The sequence below is a fragment of the Homarus americanus genome, unplaced genomic scaffold (genome assembly GCF_018991925.1).
Source record: "Homarus americanus isolate GMGI-L3 unplaced genomic scaffold, GMGI_Hamer_2.0 scaffold41626, whole genome shotgun sequence".
Taxonomy (NCBI): Eukaryota; Metazoa; Arthropoda; class Malacostraca; order Decapoda; family Nephropidae; genus Homarus; species Homarus americanus.
Genome location: NW_024711250.1, coordinates 335,456 through 357,308, shown reverse-complemented (window position 1 = coordinate 357,308; position 21,853 = coordinate 335,456). Strand labels below are relative to the sequence as shown.

The window sequence follows — 21,853 nt, the reverse complement described above, 5'->3', positions numbered from 1 at the left end:
TATGACCTGCAGTTAGGGTGGGAATATACTTGAGGTTCTAAAAACATTGTAGCACCTCACATAGTACCCTCGAGTTGTGTTCCATTTGTTATTACCAGTGGTGTTTGCTGTATCCTTGAACTGTATGGATGAGTAGTGATATGCGTCTGTTTCAAGACAAGTTTTACATAAAGAACCTCCCCAATCAGAATAAGAACACTGAGAATCATGCCCCCGGCCAGTAGGAGAAACACTGTGAATAAGCTCTTGAGTTCCATGGGGTCCGTGTGTAGCTGTTGACAGGTGGTGACTTGTGGCGTCCATTTCTCCTGCCACTTTCTCAGTATTCCTGCTGACTGCATCTCCATCAACCTAGACAATCACATACAAATATTTATAGGGCAAAAAATGTAGAAAAGAATAGATGAAATGTTTTAGATTACACAGTACAGTACATGAAACTTAACCTCACCTAGCAAGATGTGCTTGTTTATCTTGTTTACCTGTTATTCTCGTTAATTCAGTGCCTCTCATATTAATATCAAAGTGCAATATATAATGCATGAATACAGTATGTGCAAATCAAAGAAATTATAAACATTAGCATAATTACAAAAATGTACTTATGACGATATTCTTCATGTATTGTATATTGTCTGAAGATGAAACAAAAGGAATTCTAATGTTGTGCAACACAATGAATTCTGTGACTGGAGGTGGCTTACAATCTGTTGAGTACTGGAACAAGAGGAGATCCTTTTCTGATGATGAAGGAAGCCTGTGTTGGGAAGTAAGAAGAAGGGAGCATGAAGAGACGACAGTCGTGGCCGTAATTATAGAGGATGGGCACGTCCCACTCCATGAACACAAACGACTCGCTGATCACACGCTTCATCCCATCATCCAAACTCTCTACCATAGTCTCAAAGTTATCAGCCACAATGGACTGATATGTATTTTGGTAGACCAATGCTGGGGACTCCTAGAAAATTCATCCGCATTAAAAGTGTTAGTGATAGCATTAGTCATGTTCATTATCACTAACAGGATTCAAGAGCCCTGATGTCTGGGATATTAAAATCTGTATAATAATTTTTTACCATATCCGACTGATTAAACACATGGAGGTATTACAGATATACATACAAAAAATACATACTGACAGTGTGTAAAAAAGTCCAAGTGATCATGGATACAAACATGGCTTCCACTCACACTGGCATTGTGTCTCTTAGGTTGTGGAAATGGAATGAAAGAACTAACCCAAGAATGATATACAGTACAGTACAGTATTTACATAAACAGAGCTTACCTTGAAATATTCAGTGAGGGAGGAACCCTTTAGGTAGCCGAGATCAAGGGAGGGGTCCTGGTTGATGTCATCTAAGTTAGCAACGGTGGGAAGAGGTAGACCTGCAGCCAGGGCGGTGATAAGGTCGCTGGTGTAGTGAGCCAGTAACACTACGTGCAGCAAAAAGCACGTCACCCATACCAAACGCAAAGACGTCCACACTTGTCGCTCTGAAGTACCTGGCCATCACCCACCCCACCACACACTTGTTTTATTATTGTTATTATTTTTACATTATTATTATTATTATTAATATTATCAGCACATCTTGGAAAAGGATATAGTACTATATACTGCTATTTTTGTCCTCATTCAGTTGTCAATAGTCTTCAACACATTTTTTCTGGTCATAACTCTCATACAGTATTATCTTGGTAGTTTGATCAATTATCGAAATTATTTGTTTAACTAATTAAAGGTGGATTAAGCTGTATATATAATTACATCTCTTACATTGCGCATATAACTGAGCAGTTAAAATTAATCACGTTAAAGCTTATGCTCCCATTAAGTGCAGTTTCATGCTGCAGTTTTCTCTTTAATCATTAACAGAAAACCATAAATTTCTTTACCTGGCAGGTGTGTGTGAATAACTGATATGTGAACAGGTACTACCGGTATACAGTGTTCCAAAAACATTATCTTTAACAGCACTTGTAAGTTGGATTCATGTATATACAAGCATATTTAGTCAAATGGGCAAGGGGGGACCTAGTTGAGGTGTATAAGCATCTCGGGGGGCACTACTTAGTTGAGTGTCCTTACTTGGAGCTGGCGGACCCTCGCCCCACAAGGGGTCACAGCTCATGATTGAAGAAGCCGCAAGTCCAGAAAACTGTGAGGGCAAACTTTTTCGGAGTGAGAGTTGTAAACTCTTGGAACAATCTACCAGAAAGTGTTGTGACGGCACCGAGTGTGAGCTCTTTCAAGACAAGACTTGACCAACACTGGAGCAGGTTCAGGTACATTCAGGAGCCGGTGCATGCCCAGTACTTGCCAACAGTGAGTGACAGAGACGTGACCGATCGCCCGGGCGGCTAGCGAGCCGATGAGTGGTGAAGAGGATATAAGAAAAAGAAAATGCTACACATACCGTTTGTTCTTGGACCCCCCCCCCCCCGGTTCAATACTTCTGGATCTGCCCCTGGTTTTATTTAGGGAAAAAGAAGAAACATTTATTCTATAGCGTTTCTATCGGAAATTTATATTTTCGAGTATTTTAACTGATATGCCCCCCCCCTCACAATTACCAGCAATATTAGTTGTTCAAGGCGGGTAGGGCTTTGAAATAGAGGGAAAATATGGATTAAACACTGATTTTTTTATCCTAACCTATAAAAATCCGAAAACTATACAAAGCTTTTGTCTTCGGTGTTTGGCATGAGATGTTTTTTGATGTTCAGATGAGGAGTGATCCATAAACTCGAAAGTGATTCTTAACCTTTTTACAAATTAGGAAAAGTTAGGTAAGGTTTTTAAAAGTTTATTTGGTGTTATATTATTTTACCCCACATTTTCCCACTACTTCAAAGCCCTGGCTCACTTTGAACAACTACAATTTTGGGTAATTTTATCGGTTAAAATATTCGAAAAATATAAATTTCCGGCAGAAACGCTACATAATTAATTATTTTTAGTTTTTCTCTTTCTCCCCATATCAAACACAACATATAAGTACTGTAGGTTTTGGTAAATACGAAATATTTACCGCTAGCTGCAGAGTTGCCAACTTAGCGACTTTGTAGCTAGATCTAGAGCTTTTTGTTTTTTTCTAGCGACATTTTAGAGCGATTTGCGACTTGTCGCAAATCTAGAGATATCCACAGAAATCTAGCGACTTTCTGGATACTTTTGGACTGTCCATGAAAACTCAGTTTTCCTAATTTCGAGCCATAATATATAGCAACGGGATTACAGGGACAATAAATAATATGAAAAGTTTAATACATTTGAACGGGTCGTGGTACAGAAGGAGGGACACGTCTATTTCCTGATCACTTGATGTCAGCCCGTCCATGCATCTAACACCCTAAAATTGTGGTCAGAAGTGGCAAATTACAGAGATGCGACAGGTGAAAACCCTTACCATGATCTGGCTGAAATTGCACTCGCTGCCTTATCTCTTCCACATTCAAACGCAGATGTAGAACGCACATTTAGTAATATGAACTTTGAGAAATCAAAATTGCGCAACAAAATGAAACTATCGACATTAAAGGCAATTCTTACAATAAAGTATGGGTTAAAAAGACAGAACACCTGTTGTACAAGTTATGAACTTCCTAGTGATATTTTAAGAAAGATAGGGACTATGGAGGCATACAGTTACAAGAGAACCTGAACCAAGCACTTCACATGCTTCCAGCTCTACAGTTGTTCACACTGCCGACGACTACGAAGAGGACTGGGATGCAATTACTATTGAATCAGTGGCGGCTCGTGCATAGGGCTGCAGTCCCCCCAGACACTCACTGCCAGGCGTATGATTCCTTTAGAGAGACAGCTGAATAATACACTACCAACAAATATATCATTTTATGTTATTTAATTATTTTCAATACGTTGCTAAGTGAATTTTCATTAAAATCAGACCAAAATTTAAGTTACTTTCATAGTTGCTGTCAATGCTGTACGATTCATGTCTGTTATTAATTGGCGCCGCCGCCGCCGCACTTGAAGCAGCTCAGTCTCGTACAACGTGTGGACGGTGTGGTTAAATCGTGCTTTCTTTAATTACCCTTTGACGATGGAAAATCGAGTGAAGTATTTGCAAAACATCAACTTTTCCCAGCTGACATTAAATGAAAAGACTGAAATCAAAGCAAGAGGAAGACCTACACCAGTTTTATCCATTCAACAGAACAGTACAAGCAGGAACAAAGAATATACACGCCAGTTTAACATGAGTGTTTATGGCTCTGTGGTTGTGACGAGGCAAATACTTTATTCTGCTTATTGTGTGGTGGGGACTCGGCATGGACGAAAAGTGGTGTGACTGACTTGAGGCATTTGCCACAGAAAATAGTGAAACATGAGCAGTCAGCCAAACATATGTTGTGTGAGGCTTGCAGTCCCTCCATTTTATTTTTCACGAGCCGCCACTGTATTGAATAATAGGTAAGTGTGCACATTAATCTTAAAAAAAAATATATATTTTTATTTTTACATAATGCATTTTATTTATACTCCGTCCATTATAGTCGGCATTATGAAAATATTTGCATCAAATTACTGAAGGGGGGGAATAATAGCTAGCGACTTTTCATGGAAGATTTAGCGACATTTAGCTACTTTTAGGTACCAGCCTAGCGACATTTGAAAATCCGAGTTGGCAACGCTGGCTACCTGATGTAACCCAGCGTCTTCTTGTGACTTGTTTGGCGCGAAAGACGAAGGTGTTGTTCACAAGTGTTTCCCCCGTTTGCTGTTTGTTTCCTAAAATATTTCATAATTAACCGTACTAATAACCGTTCTCCCAAAACAGTTTCGATGCTGGTGATTGTGATTATGATATTAGCAGCATAAAAGTGACAAATGACCATTCGGTGCACTGAACTATCATCTGTTTACCTCTTCTGTTGCCTTGACTTAGGGGCCCCAGATACTGCATTACATTTCTGCAGTATACATTGACAACGAATACATAGCGGATTATATTTGGTAAGTGCATGTTTTGTTTTCCTATTTGCCAACAATGGTATCTATAACGCCTATAAGTAAAAGGTGACATTTTGCCCTTCCATAGACCGGAAGCCCAATTAGCGGGTTCGACTAATTACCCAAATGTACCCAAATGTAGCCAAATATAGCCGGAATGAAGTCAAATAATGGTCCTAGATGAATAAATCGGACTGCTAATCACTTCTCGACTAGTATTTGGTGTCATAAAGTAAAAAAAGACATTTTGCCCTTCCATAGACCGGAAGCCCAATTAGCGGGTTCGACTAATTACCCAAATGTACCCAAATGTAGCCAAATATAGCCGGAATGAAGTCAAATAATGGTCCTAGATGAATAAATCGGACTGCTAATCACTTCTCGACTAGTATTTGGTGTCATAAAGTAAAAAAAAATTGGTAAACTTAATTTAATCTGAGTTAATAGATCAAGTGCATGTACTAACCTAACCTAACCTCGACTAGTATTTGGTGTCACGAAGTCACAAAAATTGGTAAGCTTAATTTAATCTGAGTTAATAGATCAAGTGCATGTACCTAACCTAACACAACTCAGATTAAATTAAGTTTACCAATTTTTTGTGACTTTCTGACACCAAATACCAGTCGAGAAGTGATTCATCCGATTTATTCATCTAGGACCATTATTTGACTTCATTGCGGCTATATATGGCTACATTTGGGTACATTTGGGTAATTAGTCGGACCGCCAATTAGCGGCAGAGCAGATACATCACATCAAACTTTATAAGCCTTTGGTACACAAGGAGGTAGCGTGGTCGGCATTATACTCAACTACCAGTAATAATATACTCGATTTAGTTCTGTCGAGGTAGGGAACGAGCTTGCAAACAGCGATCACATCCTTTACACATCCAGCCCACAACATTCATTACAGTGGGAATCATACTGTGCGTTTGATATTACCAGAAAATTTTGATGACAGAATTAAAAATAGGAAAGAAAAGAATAAAGGATAGAAAGGATAATGTACGTATAATATATGAGTAGCAGGTGAGGTGGGGAAGTCATAAGGTTGTGAACTAACATGAGGGAGGTCACGGAGGGGTATTTTGACCATGAAGGAAAGTGCTTTACCCTGGCCCAGCAGACACCCAGTGAAAATGATGAGGGCGTCAGAGAGACGGAGTGAGCTGCCCCACCTTCTGGAGCAACACACCACCAAGATGTTAACCACTCCGGCCGCCACTATCACCATCGCCACCGCTGCCCACACCTCGGTCTGGAATTGCTTAGTGTACGCCGTCCACACGAAGTCACTTGCCGAGGGCCGCCGCATCACCAGTCTGTACCTGACCACAAGCAACCTCTTAATTGTGCGTGTCAAAATGTTTAATTTATTTCCCCTAAACTTACAACCCCTTATATTTAGTTGTCTTTGTTAAATTCACTAAACACCTTATTTATTCACCGTAATTTACATTTCCGATGGAAGTGACAACCATTCAGTGTGTATCGCTATTCTATTATATTCGTAGGTTGTGAATATTCAGCTACAGTAACAGGCAGTTTTTCGTATTATTAGGTTGTCTCAATATCAGTTATGGGTCCTCAAGTACTACTGTCTGCAATTCTGACGTGTTGCCCCGCCCGTGTCCAGCACTGCGTCAAACATCTATACAATTTTACAAAACTTCAGAGATAACACAGTTTGTGTTTAGTGTGAAGATTACATGTGGATTTTAATCAGTATCGCATATTTACGGTTTGGAAAGTGCCAGAGATGAGGCTGTGAAATGCTTTGTACTTTATTTCGAATTGTGAATCACCAAACTAATTAGTTTTAGAAATTAATATCGTGCTGTGTGCCTTGACGCCCAGCACTTATAGCAGATAAAAGCTTTTTTTTTAGCTGCAAAGAACAGTCCTATGAAAGCTATCGCTGTCTTCCTGACTGAACGTATGTAAAAACATTTCTCGCGTATTTCAGCGAGAATTGTACGCCTCGCGTACAATTATTGTAACAACAATAACAAAAGTAAATAATGATTATAAAACAATACTAAATTTTACATTTATTACTTAAAGTTTATTCACGTTATCATTATAATCTTGCATTAAATTAATGACTAAGGTGTAGTGCACAGCGCTGAGCACTTAAAATAAAAAAGCTGGAGACTTCTCAGAACATGGCTCTGTAACAGTGTAGGAACTCAGAATTGATTTTACCAACAAAAACTGCATAATCCAACACTTATTGTTGGCTCACGCACACGGTAAAGACACTAAACTTACTTAGAGTAGAGGAAGCCGACGAGGTAGTCAACTGCGGTGGTGCGCTTGAGAGTGATGTCAAGAGGCGCCACACCGATGTCAGCCTCCCCACGCACCACCTCCCCCACCATACCCGTCCACCTGTCTCCCACCTGTGACCCCCACCCACCGTCCTTCACCTGGTGGCACTGAGTCCTGTCATGAGAATAACTGTCAGTATGACCCTGATGTGTGCCATGGTCTTGTATCTTGTCTGGTGTCTGTCAGTGTTGTTGATGAAGGGATATATAGTAGCCAAACAGAGGGATATATTGTACAATGACAGGGAGGGGATATACAGTGTCCTAGCGGGGAGAAAGAGAGGACAGGCTATATACTTGTTATAGGATATATAGTACTTAGATGTCCTGGTGGAGGAATATACACAGTGGGTTGACGTACGTGAAGTTGGTGACCTCCTGTAACAAGTTGAACACGCTTCCCAAGATGCCGGTCACCAAGACGTTCCCGCCTGTTTGTTTCTCCAGTAGCGTCATGGGTGCAAACTGCGGCAGACAGACATAGACTTGCTGGGTGGGTATTGCTGGCTTGCAGGTAAATATTAGTACAAAGGCATGCGTGGTAGGTTAAGGTTCTAACGAGCTTAGGTAATGTCAGTACTGCTGTCAGTGTGGTGGCGCGGGGCTACTACCACACAACACAATTTATAGATAGTGATAGTTGTTCTTTGGTTCAGTATTTACAACCACACCAAATCTTCCGTCACAGTAAAACTACACAACTACGGCACTGTTCTGGGTTCAAGACTGTCGATTACCTAATATATTTAAGTAGCGATTACATAAATTGTAATTACATTGAGTCAGGTTAAATTCTTTAGTACAGACAAGGTCAAATTCAGCCAGGTAAAATATTGTTAGATGAAGACAAAAGATGCCTGAGAGACTATGAGACTGAATTTAACATTGAGTGTTTTCCTTCAGTCGATAGTAACGGCGGTAAGCTCGTTTGTGTCACCTCAATAGTGGTACAGCGGAGATGGAGGCCGGTGAGGTCATATCGAGTCAGGACCAGGTCAGTCCTCGGAGCTTCCAGGACACCATGGCGCATCACCACCTCTTTTTTGAGGCGCTGCTCTCTTTTCGTGCCAAAGGCTCCACCTGGTGTTGTGGCGCCACCAGGTGTTGTGGTTCCACCAGGTGTTGTGGTTGCACCTAGTGTTGTGGCTCCACCTGGTGCTGTGGCTCCACCTGGGCTAACTTGATCAGGTGTTGGTTGAGGTGGTCGTTTGGGAGGTGACCGATGATGAGTATTGTGGGTTGTGGTGAGCGTCCAACGGCCCACCTGCAACGTGCGGTGGGGCAGACTGTGGCCCACTTGGTAACACTCCCATAGTGTGGCCGCCCCTCCTTCACCAGACATTGTGGCCAACATCACCTGCACAACCACCAAGGACTCAATGATATTTTATATTAAAAATTATACGAATAACAATGTATTCGTTCATCACTGGCCAATTATAGCAACAGTGTGAGGTGTACAGAACTAGCGTGAATCAGAATGTAATGTGAAAGGATAATGATGCGATAATTCCTTTAAAAATCCCCAGTACCAATACAACTTATCACCAGTAACAACAGGCCTAAACCACACAATGACCGAATAATCCCGCTTTGCTAAGTCTTGTTCCATAGTTGATGTACTGCCATAAAACTGACCAACCATAAACTCAGTTGTTAGGTTGAGGAAGTTTGATTGTTTTCCAATAGTTTATGTAACTTATGGAGGCAATAACCCACCCATAGCCACTATATTATAGGAAACAACAAGTATATATCGAGTGTATAAGGAAAGTAGGAATCTATCATAGAGAACCAAATAGGAATAATATAAAATATTTTAATAAGACGCTAGTTTCTCATTTACGATCTATGATATTGACCGTAAATGATGGATAATCTGTTTTTCTTGTTATGAACCGTGAAGGGAAAAGTATACCAAAACAAAGAGGTAGTAATAATTCAACCTGAGATTAATTTATGTATTGGCTCACTAATCTCTCACGTTGTTTACTGTTTGTAACCCGCACCTCTCTAGCCTCGTGGGGTGTGTTGCTCTGGTGTACACTACTGGAGGCGAGGACAGAGTGTCGGTGTAAAGTATTTGGATTAGAATGGCGGTGAATACATACACTGTAGGTCTGTGTTGATTCAAGCGGGTGTAGTTGAGTGTGTGTGTATGTGTGTCGTAATTTGGTGAGTGATTTTGACTAGATTCTCTTTTACCCAGAGATATGCGGCGGCTGAGTGGATACAACACTCGCTTTCTGTTCTAAGGGTCACTGGTTCATGCATGGGACACGCTCATTTCATCTTGTTGTGAATGGGTACTTAACTTTACACCTGGGGAAGTGAAAGCAGTTGAGGTATGGGTGAATCGTGACGCTGTGTGAAAGTTTCGTTGAATACTTGAAATTTTCTCAAGTTACTGCCCGCCGCTGTTTGTCGTCCATTTTAAAGAACTGTGGATAATGTTAATGTATTTGTGTTTACATTGGTTCTGACACTTACTATGGCAGTGAAGTAAGAAGACTACATTATGTACACCTGATGATTTTACTTTAAACTATACGTCGTGACACACACACACACACACACACACACACACATAAAAGGTTCGATTAATAAACCGAACTGTGTGTGTTGACATCCTCCTTAGCATGTTAGGGGTGACCTCAACCAAACTAGTGTTCTGTTTCAAAGAGTCAGGTACAGTGTTTAAAATAATTTCTCTACCACAATGATAGTTTAGGGTTATGGGATGACTAAATAATGGCGCTTCCCTTAGACATGATCATCGACCAATATCTCTTTTAGGGAACAGTTTGTGGATATATTCTTGACCTGATATATTATGAAGAGGGGCACTATCCTCTTGGAACCAATAATATTCACATATACCAAGATCTTTTAACAATGCCAAATAACTTTTTCTTAGTGTCTGTCAATACGAGGCATGTAAGTATATCAATATGCTATAAAATTTTCCATCCCAGTACACTATCTTTATTCGAGGGCAGGGGGGGGGGGTATTCCCTGCCCACCTTAAGTAGTGGAATAATAGTTATTAGGAGACATTATTAGGTTCTGCCACATAAAACCTTTCATACACACACATAGATGATGTGTGCATTAGCCCATGTATCTATTATTTACATGAAAATAAACCAAAGGTCTTACTTTTGTAGTGCCAGCGTGTTTGTCATACCTGGTTATCGAGAGGGAAGTAGACCTGCGTTAGGAAGCTTGGTAGTTGGGCGTCACACAGCAACAACCACCTCATCCACGACTCTCTGCCTTGAAAGATCTGTAAGGAACATTTGCTGGACATGAGGACAATTAGATAATATATAAGTACATAAATATATTGTGTTTTATGGCGGTTGTATGAAGAGCCTCTCATATTTCTTGTTAATTTCAGTAACTCGCTTAATATAATTTTTTGTGGGGATTCTTTCCAGTTGTTGGCTTTCTATATCAGTGACATTTACTAGCATTTCCATCCCTTCAAGAACACAAAGAAAACACTCTTGGTCACACTGGACCTTTGAAAACAATAGTAGATCTGCCTGGGTGTGTAGAGGCTGGACCACCAAGCCGCTGGCATTGCTTGGTGGCAGCTGGTACTGCAGCTGGGCCTCACTGCTGCCTCCTGTGACCTTCCCCGAAGGTGAGTGCAGGGCGGCGCCGAGTAGCTCCTGAGGTCGTAACACAGACATGTAGCTAGTGTGGGAGGCCACCAGCTGCCTCACTACCTGCAGCACCCACCTGCTCCACACCAGGGGCTTTGTCCACTCTCCTTCACTCTCTGCATGGCAACAAAAAGTAATGATAATATTGTGAGACGTGATAATCAGGACAAACCGTTACATTGGAGTGTTAACACTAAACCGATTGTTATGCACAATTATGTGTTAGTTGTACAGTACAGTATATTAGCAACACGAGACTTCCTTATGTTTACTTCCAGTCACAGTGGGAGGTGTACCAACACTCACGAAGTTTTGAATCCTTAGGGAATTAACTGGAAACACAGATCATCATTGAGTACTTGCGTTAGTTTGTAGTGGATACTCTCCCCTACAACTGCCGACTGATGACCTACCGTTCGCTTACCAGCCATCAGCTTACAGGTAGTCCAGCCGCGATTCAAGGGATGGCGACATGTTAGGTAATGACGAAAAGGCCAGAAATAGGTCTTCAGCATTATAACCTCTTATTACTGTGCGGTAGACTGTACATGTAGAGAGGCAAGTGTGTTGGGGGGGGGGGACGCTGGTCAACCATTATGCAGTACACTACCGTAACCTAGCGTATATTTATTTAATAACAATCAAATCTCTCTACTTTGATAATTGAATCGATGATGTAGTTTAATTAAAGGTTCTTGTAGATTTAATACCGTGCCTCTGATGTACTTACTGTACGTTGAGCATGTCGCGAGGCTAGATTCTTAGCTAACGCTCTTTAAATAGTTAGACAGTAAAAAACGATGTCTGTCTAATTTGTTCATGTTCGTGTTTTATCTTAGCTTGTAAGATAGGCAGAGAGGCGAAAAGAGAAATATTTATATGTCCAAACTTGTATCATCTTAACTTACTCCTGCGTGTGTGTGTGTGTGTGTATTATTCACGTATATAACCCCCCCCCCCCACTTCGGCTTACCACGCACCATGGGATGAATTATCTATTGGACACTTGGGGTTATGGCACAACAATAATGGAATACTGTATTACATGTTCTCATAACTAAATAACAATGGCTGTCATGAAGGAACAGAAAGAAAAGGTATAATTACTCCTCTAGCTAATTTCACCCTTACGTTATCTAGGGGCGGGGGGAGATAGGTTAGGTTAGGTTAGGGTGGTGAAATAAAGTTGTATTGTTACTCTGAGGTGATATACTGGAGTCCGTTATTGGATATGTTAAATGAGGCAACTTTTCTATTCTTTTTTTTGCTTGTTCACTGACTCACTCACTCACTGACCGAGAATGACCTGTTTATTTCCAGTTTTGAAGATTAAACAGAATTCAAGTAAACTAGATATGAAGGAAAGATTTCGAGGAACATTATTAAACGATACATATAGAGTTTAAGTATGATAGTAGTGAATTAAGTTGACTTCTGTTGTTACTAAGTATGTGGGTAGCCGGGATTGTAGTGTCAATATAACGTTAGTATCTAATGAGTCACTTTTGTCAGAGCGCGTTTGGCAATATTGGAGTTAATGATCAGTGTATTGTCATAATTAATTACTTTCCTGGAAGACATTGCCAAGACATCTTTCAGTAAGATCGTGGTGGAAGTTTATATATTGTCTTAGCATAAGTTGGTGTTGTAGATGTTTTTATTGTAGTTGTGTTGTGGTTGATGTAGTTGTTGTTATTAGTGTAGTTGTACTTGTTGTAGTTGTGACTTCATATAAAGTGTCCATGTATTAATATATCACATCAACACCGTTACACAAAAGATTTACTTGGGTTACATCTCTCCATCTGGCACTGACACGGGTGATAGGTACCTTTTTGAGCTCCGAAGCTGAAATTTTGTACACTGTTTCCTTCATAACCGTGTCCAGGTGTGGTTTGAGGTGTGGGGTAGTTTATTTGTTGTATTTGATGTATTTGTTCTCCAACTAACCTCCGTCAATGATGTAGACATGCTTGATGTTGTAGAACTGGATAAAATCAGCGATGAGTCTGGCTTGGGTGTCAGTTGAGGACTCCGCCGTGGTTAGTGTCTGGGTGGTGAGCACTAACACCACCACCACCACCACCACCATACTGTGTACTATTTGGCCTTTCATTTTCTTCCATATATATATATATATATATATATATATATATATATATATATATAGATTTTTTTTTTTTTTTTGTTCAGTTATACACAGTTGGAAGGAACAGTCACTAGTGTACCGTAGTCGGGCAGTAACCAAAGACACGTGTGCTCACCGCGGCTGTAGCACAATCAATGATGGCTGATGGATGTCATGCGCTCCCTTACGTCCGCTTACACTTACTTACGTTTACTTATTTACCCTAAAGGGAATTGCCTCTACCGACGAGCTTTACCTAATGGTTTTTATCCACTTGTGGCCGCTGCTACACACACACTAAATGCAGCTGTTATTTATGTAAGGTTAGTAGTTAACTGACATTACTTCTCGGAACTTAAGTACTTTTATTTTTATTAAATTTTAAGTGTTAAAACATTGCTCTTAGGTGAATATCTTTTATAGATCTAATGATATTGCTTGACATTCGAAAACTCACAGAATTTTAACTTAAAAAATGTTTTCTTATAATCACAGCCTTGGTCTGTGGACACGACACATGGGTAAAGCTCCCTCCCATTGTGGTGTTGTAGCTAGTGACGGCATATGTTTTGTTGTAAAGTTTCTAAGTTCCTCTGATTTGGTCTTATTTATATCATTATTATCATCTACAAATAAAGTAAAACTGTAAAAATATGTTTCGTGGCATTTTTATGGCAATAATAAGGTCACGTGTATAGAAAATAACCCGCGGAAAATGTTTGTTTATTGAATGTTTTTCTCCACCGAGGAAGACACGTGGATGATCACTGCAGCGTCAGAGATCACCCACAGTTAGACAATACAAAAAGACACAGTAATTGACTCAATAAATAATTATAACACTTCAATAACAATATTAACGAAGATATTGACTTTTATCTTGACCAGCAAGTAGACGCAAATGTTTCATATATTAGGCATTGATCGAGGGTCAGTCGACTGTCCAGGAACGGTTTGTGTGTCATTTGCTCCTTAACCGGACGAGAGGCTCGGAGCTAGTCCATCCTGCTCACGGCACCAGGGAGAGGCAGGGTCTTACGTGCTGGTTACAGCGCTTTGCTCCTGTTGGGAGGCAGGAGGGGCGTCAGTGAAGAAGGAATAGGGACACGCCTGGTGGTACTGGAGGCACCTCCCCTCAGTCTGGCCTCGCTGTTCCGCCTCAGTGTACTCCTGGAGGCGCCTCGCTGCCTGGGGCGACCTGCTGGGACTGTGGACAACAACACTCAGTCTTACTGCCTTCACACCCACCACTACACCTTTAGCAGTCACTATACTGTATATGGAAGTACATAAAATCTTTCAAACTTGTTTCACTCTTACCGTCTCCCTCAACTTACTTAACCCCCAGTTACTCCAAGCTGAGGTTTAGCTCTACTGAACGCTCACCTGAGGAATAACTCGAAAACTTCACCAAAGAAGCCGTAGTTCTGGAGTTCGATGTCATACATCTCACAGATGGCACGCAGGAGGCACGCCTTGCCGTCCATACCCACTGACTGTAAGGTGTCCTCCACCACCTTGTACAGCACCTCCCTGGGACACAGTGCACGGGTAGTTAATGTACTGCATATTGTCTATATGATGGTACACTAACATGACCAAGTTATGACACAAAACATAATATAATGTACTGTACTATACTGCGTCTACAGTATGCGTGCATCACTATCCTCTTCTATATCAACAATATCTCGTATATAGACGCCGTAATCGCTTCGCCTTTACCCTCCTCCTATCCCTTCCAAATCTTTCCTCTGTCTCCACATGTTCCCTCTATCTTATTCCCTATTATGACCTCGTCATCTTCCTTCACCACGTATAGTACCTGTCACCACCAGCCAGGTCACCGCGCTTCGGGGCTTCGCGTTTCGTCCTCAGAAGGCCCCAGGTGTTGTCCTCGGAGGTCATGCCCAGGTCATCAAAGGCAACTGTAACATCAACAGAAGGTGAGAAACTCGCCAAATACCTTAATGATACACACCTGAGTTACTCTCTCTCCTTGACACTTATCATACACAAGTCACAGTGACTTACTAATATTGTTTTTGTCTTATTCTCACTGCTACAAAAGTTTCCAATAATAACGGTAGATACTCTGATAATCTTTCTCACCTGCGAAGGGAAAAGGGGCGAAGTATATACTCACTCCTGAAGGGGTAAGAGATGGTGACCGATGACCCGTAGCCGATGGGGAGATCACGGCCCATTGGGAGGCTGAGAGTGGGTGTGAGGACCAACAGGCTTGATGGCGGCATCTTCAGCCGTTTTTGAGGCGTCAGGTAGAGAAAGCCTTGCTGATAGCCGCCGGTGGTGCTGTGGGGGCGAAGCCTTTGTTTACATTCTAATGCTCAGAACATTAATTTATTCCTTTATAACAAACTTAAGTTTTCTGTTGGTGTGGTATGTTTTATTGATGGATGCTGTGTGTTGTGGTGGAGTTCATTAAGGTGTAACACTGGCTTATGGTTGTTGTTCTTTAGTGTTACCAGGACGTAACACTTACTTGGTGCTTGGTAGAGTGTTGGAGAGGTTCACCATCGTCATCACCAGCAGCACCACGGTCACCAAGCAGCTGCGGAAACTCGTCATCTTGGTGAGGAGTAAATAATGTTTTGTTTAAATGACAATTTTTTGGATAACTTTATTGTCAGGTCGTATACTGAGGGAGGCAATTACTTATAATTTCTACACAGACAGTGAAATGTTTCTGACTCGTGATGAAGGTCAGCGACTTAATATATAATATACGACTATATCTTCATTAATAATACAGTATACATGTTTGGTATATGTTTTCTTATATATAGTGATAATGGTGGCTGACTGTTGGGCTACAAGAGAGAAAGGTTGAGTACCCCGCCACAGGTCAGTGTAAACAGTGTGCTTGAGAGGTGGTGGTGGTGTTCACGTCTGTTGGAGAGTCAATGGTTGACTGCAGCTCTCGCCCGCCTTATATACCCCGACCTTACCTGCCCTCCCGCATCACCCAACACGTTTTAGGGACGTACATAGTGTGCGTATACACACGAATACACACACAGTGCCATAAAGAAAGTTAGATTCGTCAGACACAGGGACTCCAATGTAGGTCAGATATTATAAATGTTTTGAGATGAACACTTTTATAATGTATTGAGCGAGTGATAACTACACCAGACTGTTGCGGCTTCCTGATGATGGTGAACAACTGTATAAGACTCATGCAGAGATTTTATACAATACAAAGTGTGTGCAGTATTTGTTTATGTACGTTCATATACGGTTCAATATTGTTGTTAATGTGAATCACGTAGTTAATACATATGTAGCTATAAAGTGTCACCTTCATCCTTTAACATTGTTTTATTGCAAATTTTATGAAATTCTCCTGTCAATATATCCATGTTTCCCTGAGAGCAGTCCCTGTCCCACAGTGGTCCTGTAGCAGCTGGTCCTCATTAGTGTGTGTATGTGACAAGGTTAAGGAGTATATATGTACAGTTATCCTCATGATAACGTCACACTTCCCTTACAGTGATCTCTGTATTTGTACTTATATGTTCTATGACATGTGTCCGTATTGTACAGATCTTTTGTTTAAGGATTTTAATATATGTGTTTGTTACTCTTTAATGATAATGTAAATGGAGAATGTGTTAGCGAGAAAATATGAAATACAGAGCAACGAGGAAAATATGTTGGACAAGGAAACGTGACTAAAGTAGAAAGATAGTGAAGACTGAAGTGGCAAGGAAGAGAAGAGGAAAGTGCTGGTGGAGGACGGTCGTCTCATGGAACGTAAACATTCTATTTGACAGCACCATCGTCAGGATGAAGGACGCCTACCTACCTGCCCCAGCCCAGGTGTGTCAGGGCACTACCGATGAAAGTAATACCACGAACCAACGCACTAAAGTGACCCTCGTAATGTTTCGCATTGTTGCATGTCTTAGGAAAACTTTATCTATAGCGATACAGGGTGGCGCATAAGTCGCTTTACCGAGAACGCCACAATAATAGGAATGTTCTCGGTGAAGCGACTTATGCGCCACCCTGTATAAGGTTAAACTAGTATAGTTGATAAGGAAGGAACCCTCCTAATAAATGGAAAAGAAAAAGGTTGGTTTTGGCGAAATGTCTTGTTTGGAGGGTGTGGCTGTAGGAACTGGGGGGGATGGGAGGGCAGGGAGGGAGGGAGGGGGTATAGTTCGCCCGTCACGTCACCTCTGGTTTACAGCCTGCATAGGTGGTTGTGTTGCTATCCAGGCGCTGTTACGGTCTCGCTACTGTTTTTTTTTCTTCCCTTGAGATAATGGAAGCTACCTGAACCTCTATAGTGGAACCGACAACGACGCAGTCCTAGGCACCGACGGGGGGTCAATAGCTTATCACACACTAGGAAAACTTTACCAGAGCTCCTCAACCACAACAACTTAATACATGATTCATACGTCACTTTATCTCTTTCACGTTATTATCGATCACTTTTGGAACCAATATGAAAAAGAGGTTAAGTTAGCATTAGGTTATATTAGCTTTAGGATAGGTCAGGTTGGGTTAAGGTTAGGTTAAGTTAAGTTAGCATTATGATAGGATAGGTTAGGTTAGGTTAGCATTAGGATATGATAGGTCAAGTTAGATTAAGTTGGCATTAGGATAGGTCAGGTTAGGTTAAGTTAGCATTAGGATAGGATAAGTTAAGTTAGTATTAAGATTGGTCAGGTTCGGTTAGGTTAAACCATAATAGGATAGGGCAGGTTAGGTTAAGATAGCATTTGGATAGGTTAGGTCAGGTTAGGTTATGTGGTTAATTATCAGGTGATCGGAGAGACAAATCAAGTAAAGTCAATAAACTTGTCGCCAGTCAGATTCTCGCTGGCTTTCTCGGCTTTCTCTCCTTCCAGGTACTATCAAGATCTGCTCTCACAACACACCTGAGATGGATAAACGCTAAGATTTTCAGATTCAGATCAGTTTTTACTCTATACGAATCGCCTCAAGATTAAGCACCCCAATTTATTTCACCTGATGATTCAACATCCTTAATGCTTACCCTGCCCAGCCCAGCCCAGCCCAGCCCAGCCCAGCCCAGCCCTGCCCAGCCCAGCCCAGCCCAGCCCTGCCCTGCCCTGCCCTGCCCAGCCCTGCCCAGCCCTGCCCTGCCCAGGTAGTATTAGGGTATTTAAATCAAGAGGTGAAATATTCAAGGGGGACTAATCTTCATGTGATTCTTCTGAGTAAATTGTAAGACAAATTTATTAAAAAAACAGACATTAATTTCATCTAAAATAACATATGACAGTGGAGACTATGTGTGGACGGAACCACTTTATACTGGCCGCATTTGTGTTTCTACTGACAACTGACCATGATGTAATACCTATATAGTGTATGTACAGTATACCTACATTGTCTATATACAGTATATGTTGAACTGGTATATGGAAATAAGTTTTTTGAGGTAATTAATCAAGAAGGTAAAGCTTTCACCTTGGTCATGTCTTCCCAAAATCATTTCACGTTAACTCTGGTCGATACATACACACACACACAGACACACGCACAGACATACATACACACACGCACATACATACATACACACACGCACACACATACAGACATACACATACAGACATATACACATACAGACATACTCACAGACATACATAAGAATAGAGGAAACTGCAGCGGGCCTATTGGCCCATACTGGGCTGTCCCATTTACACCCAACTCTTATCGCTCATAAATCCATCCAACCTATGTTTGAAGCTATCCAGCGTATTCAAGCTAATGATGCTGTTTGGTAACTTGTTCCACTCGTCTATTACTCTATTTCCAAACCAGTGTTTACCTACCTCGCGCCTAAATCTAAATTTGTCTAATTTAAAACCATTGTTACATGCATATTACTATGTGACACTGGGAGGAGACGAGCTATGGCTTTGTAAATCCTGGAGATAAATAAGATGGAAAATTTGATTGTTTTACTGACCTACATAGGATGAATCATACGGGTTGAAAAGAAAGTTGAGGCTTTCTATGTGAAATTTGAAATTTTTCGTTCGTACGTGTGTGTGTGTGTGTGTGTGTGTGTGTGTGTGTGTGTGTGTGGGGTGGCTTTAAAGGTTGGGTGATGCGGGAGGGCAGGTAAGGTCGGGGTATATAAGGCGGGCGAGAGCTGCAGTCAACCATTGACTCTCCAACAGACGTGAACACCACCACCACCTCTCAAGCACACTGTTTACACTGACCTGTGGCGGGGTACTCAACCTTTCTCTCTTGTAGCCCAACAGTCAGCCACCATTATCACTATATATAAGAAAACATATACCAAACATGTATACTGTATTATTAATGAAGATATAGTCGTATATTATATATTAAGTCGCTGACCTTCATCACGAGTCAGAAACATTTCACTGTCTGTGTAGAAATTATAAGTAATTGCCTCCCTCAGTATACGACCTGACAATAAAGTTATCCAAAAAATTGTCATTTAAACAAAACATTATTTACTCCTCACCAAGATGACGAGTTTCCGCAGCTGCTTGGTGACCGTGGTGCTGCTGGTGATGACGATGGTGAACCTCTCCAACACTCTACCAAGCACCAAGTAAGTGTTACGTCCTGGTAACACTAAAGAACAACAACCATAAGCCAGTGTTACACCTTAATGAACTCCACCACAACACACAGCATCCATCAATAAAACATACCACACCAACAGAAAACTTAAGTTTGTTATAAAGGAATAAATTAATGTTCTGAGCATTAGAATGTAAACAAAGGCTTCGCCCCCACAGCACCACCGGCGGCTACCAGCAAGGCTTTCTCTACCTGACGCCTCAAAAACGGCTGAAGATGCCGCCATCAAGCCTGTTGGTCCTCACACCCACTCTCAGCCTCCCAATGGGCCGTGATCTCCCCATCGGCTACGGGTCATCGGTCACCATCTCTTACCCCTTCAGGAGTGAGTATATACTTCGCCCCTTTTCCCTTCGCAGGTGAGAAAGATTATCAGAGTATCTACCGTTATTATTGGAAACTTTTGTAGCAGTGAGAATAAGACAAAAACAATATTAGTAAGTCACTGTGACTTGTGTATGATAAGTGTCAAGGAGAGAGAGTAACTCAGGTGTGTATCATTAAGGTATTTGGCGAGTTTCTCACCTTCTGTTGATGTTACAGTTGCCTTTGATGACCTGGGCATGACCTCCGAGGACAACACCTGGGGCCTTCTGAGGACGAAACGCGAAGCCCCGAAGCGCGGTGACCTGGCTGGTGGTGACAGGTACTATACGTGGTGAAGGAAGATGACGAGGTCATAATAGGGAATAAGATAGAGGGAACATGTGGAGACAGAGGAAAGATTTGGAAGGGATAGGAGGAGGGTAAAGGCGAAGTGATTACGGCGTCTATATACGAGATATTGTTGATATAGAAGAGGATAGTGATGCACGCATACTGTAGACGCAGTATAGTACAGTACATTATATTATGTTTTGTGTCATAACTTGGTCATGTTAGTGTACCATCATATAGACAATATGCAGTACATTAACTACCCGTGCACTGTGTCCCAGGGAGGTGCTGTACAAGGTGGTGGAGGACACCTTACAGTCAGTGGGTATGGACGGCAAGGCGTGCCTCCTGCGTGCCATCTGTGAGATGTATGACATCGAACTCCAGAACTACGGCTTCTTTGGTGAAGTTTTCGAGTTATTCCTCAGGTGAGCGTTCAGTAGATCTAAACCTCAGCTTGGAGTAACTGGGGGTTAAGTAAGTTGAGGGAGACGGTAAGAGTGAAACAAGTTTGAAAGATTTTATGTACTTCCATATACAGTATAGTGACTGCTAAAGGTGTAGTGGTGGGTGTGAAGGCAGTAAGACTGAGTGTTGTTGTCCACAGTCCCAGCAGGTCGCCCCAGGCAGCGAGGCGCCTCCAGGAGTACACTGAGGCGGAACAGCGAGGCCAGACTGAGGGGAGGTGCCTCCAGTACCACCAGGCGTGTCCCTATTCCTTCTTCACTGACGCCCCTCCTGCCTCCCAACAGGAGCAAAGCGCTGTAACCAGCACATAAAACCCTGCCCCTCCCTGGTCGTCAAAGAATGCCACTGTTGTCTAAACTCTCTATGGTGGTCAGTTCTGCATCATCCTTAACCTAACCAGTCCCTGATTATGTGTTAATTCGTAGCCAGTGTTGTTCATCACCCCAGGCCCGTACTAGCCATAATCGGGACCCTCAAATTCCTGTACACACTAAACATTGTTACTGGTATCATTGTCACACTGTTACCTTAGCCAGTTTTGTTATTATTTTTGTAGTGCCATTTTTATTGTGCCATACATTGTATTTATGTCAGTACATATTACTGTTGATACTGAATGTTATCACCTGGATGATGATCACTGAATAAATATTGATGTCTTTTTAGATTATTATTTTTTTGTCGTGTAGAGAATGTGGAAACTTTAACCTTTTCTTAACACTCACATATATATACAGTACCGGTATACTGTATATTGTTTACGATAAGGCAAGGTAACTGTAATCTGCTCTTACCTGTTCATTTATTACCCAATTTTAAACAACACGAGATATAGTTTACATCTGTAACACTGATACCGACATAGTAAACCCTCCCAATACCGGACTAATTCTTGCAAGCCCTGTCGACATAGGGAGGATTCTGTTAATGAGAATATCCAGTAATGAGAGGTCTGATATTGAGAGGGTTTACTGTATCCATTA

At 41.5% G+C, this 21,853-nt stretch overlaps 3 protein-coding genes across 5 annotated transcripts; 1 reads left to right on the top strand and 2 right to left on the bottom strand.

Annotated features, from left to right (window-relative positions):
• Positions 1 to 56: 56 nt before the first annotated feature.
• On the bottom strand, positions 57 to 7,778 carry LOC121863206 (probable glutamate receptor). Its single transcript, XM_042361729.1, has 6 exons — positions 7,684 to 7,778; positions 7,264 to 7,437; positions 6,106 to 6,320; positions 1,292 to 1,440; positions 705 to 961; positions 57 to 351 (listed from the first exon to the last, which is right to left on the bottom strand). The coding sequence occupies exons 1-6, from the start codon at positions 7,776 to 7,778 to the stop codon at positions 57 to 59; spliced, it is 1,185 nt and encodes a 394-aa protein (XP_042217663.1).
• A 6,053-nt stretch (positions 7,779 to 13,831) lies between these two features.
• On the bottom strand, positions 13,832 to 16,073 carry LOC121861909. 2 transcript variants are annotated; one of them, XM_042359847.1, is made up of 6 exons: positions 15,977 to 16,073; positions 15,625 to 15,710; positions 15,268 to 15,434; positions 14,947 to 15,049; positions 14,508 to 14,654; positions 13,832 to 14,328 (listed from the first exon to the last, which is right to left on the bottom strand). In XM_042359847.1, the coding sequence occupies exons 2-6, from the start codon at positions 15,708 to 15,710 to the stop codon at positions 14,157 to 14,159; spliced, it is 675 nt and encodes a 224-aa protein (XP_042215781.1). In that variant the 5' UTR covers positions 15,977 to 16,073; the 3' UTR covers positions 13,832 to 14,156. The 2 variants fall into 2 exon arrangements, with proteins under 2 accessions (XP_042215781.1, XP_042215852.1); XM_042359918.1 differs by having other exon boundaries at positions 15,625 to 16,051.
• Positions 16,074 to 19,264: 3,191 nt separating this feature from the next.
• Positions 19,265 to 21,535, top strand: LOC121861750. Of its 2 annotated transcripts, XM_042359681.1 has the most exons (6): positions 19,265 to 19,361; positions 19,628 to 19,713; positions 19,904 to 20,070; positions 20,289 to 20,391; positions 20,684 to 20,830; positions 21,010 to 21,535. In XM_042359681.1, the coding sequence occupies exons 2-6, from the start codon at positions 19,628 to 19,630 to the stop codon at positions 21,179 to 21,181; spliced, it is 675 nt and encodes a 224-aa protein (XP_042215615.1). In that variant the 5' UTR covers positions 19,265 to 19,361; the 3' UTR covers positions 21,182 to 21,535. The 2 variants fall into 2 exon arrangements, with proteins under 2 accessions (XP_042215615.1, XP_042215673.1); XM_042359739.1 differs by lacking the exon at positions 19,265 to 19,361 and having other exon boundaries at positions 19,377 to 19,713.
• The last annotated feature ends 318 nt before the right edge of the window (positions 21,536 to 21,853 follow it).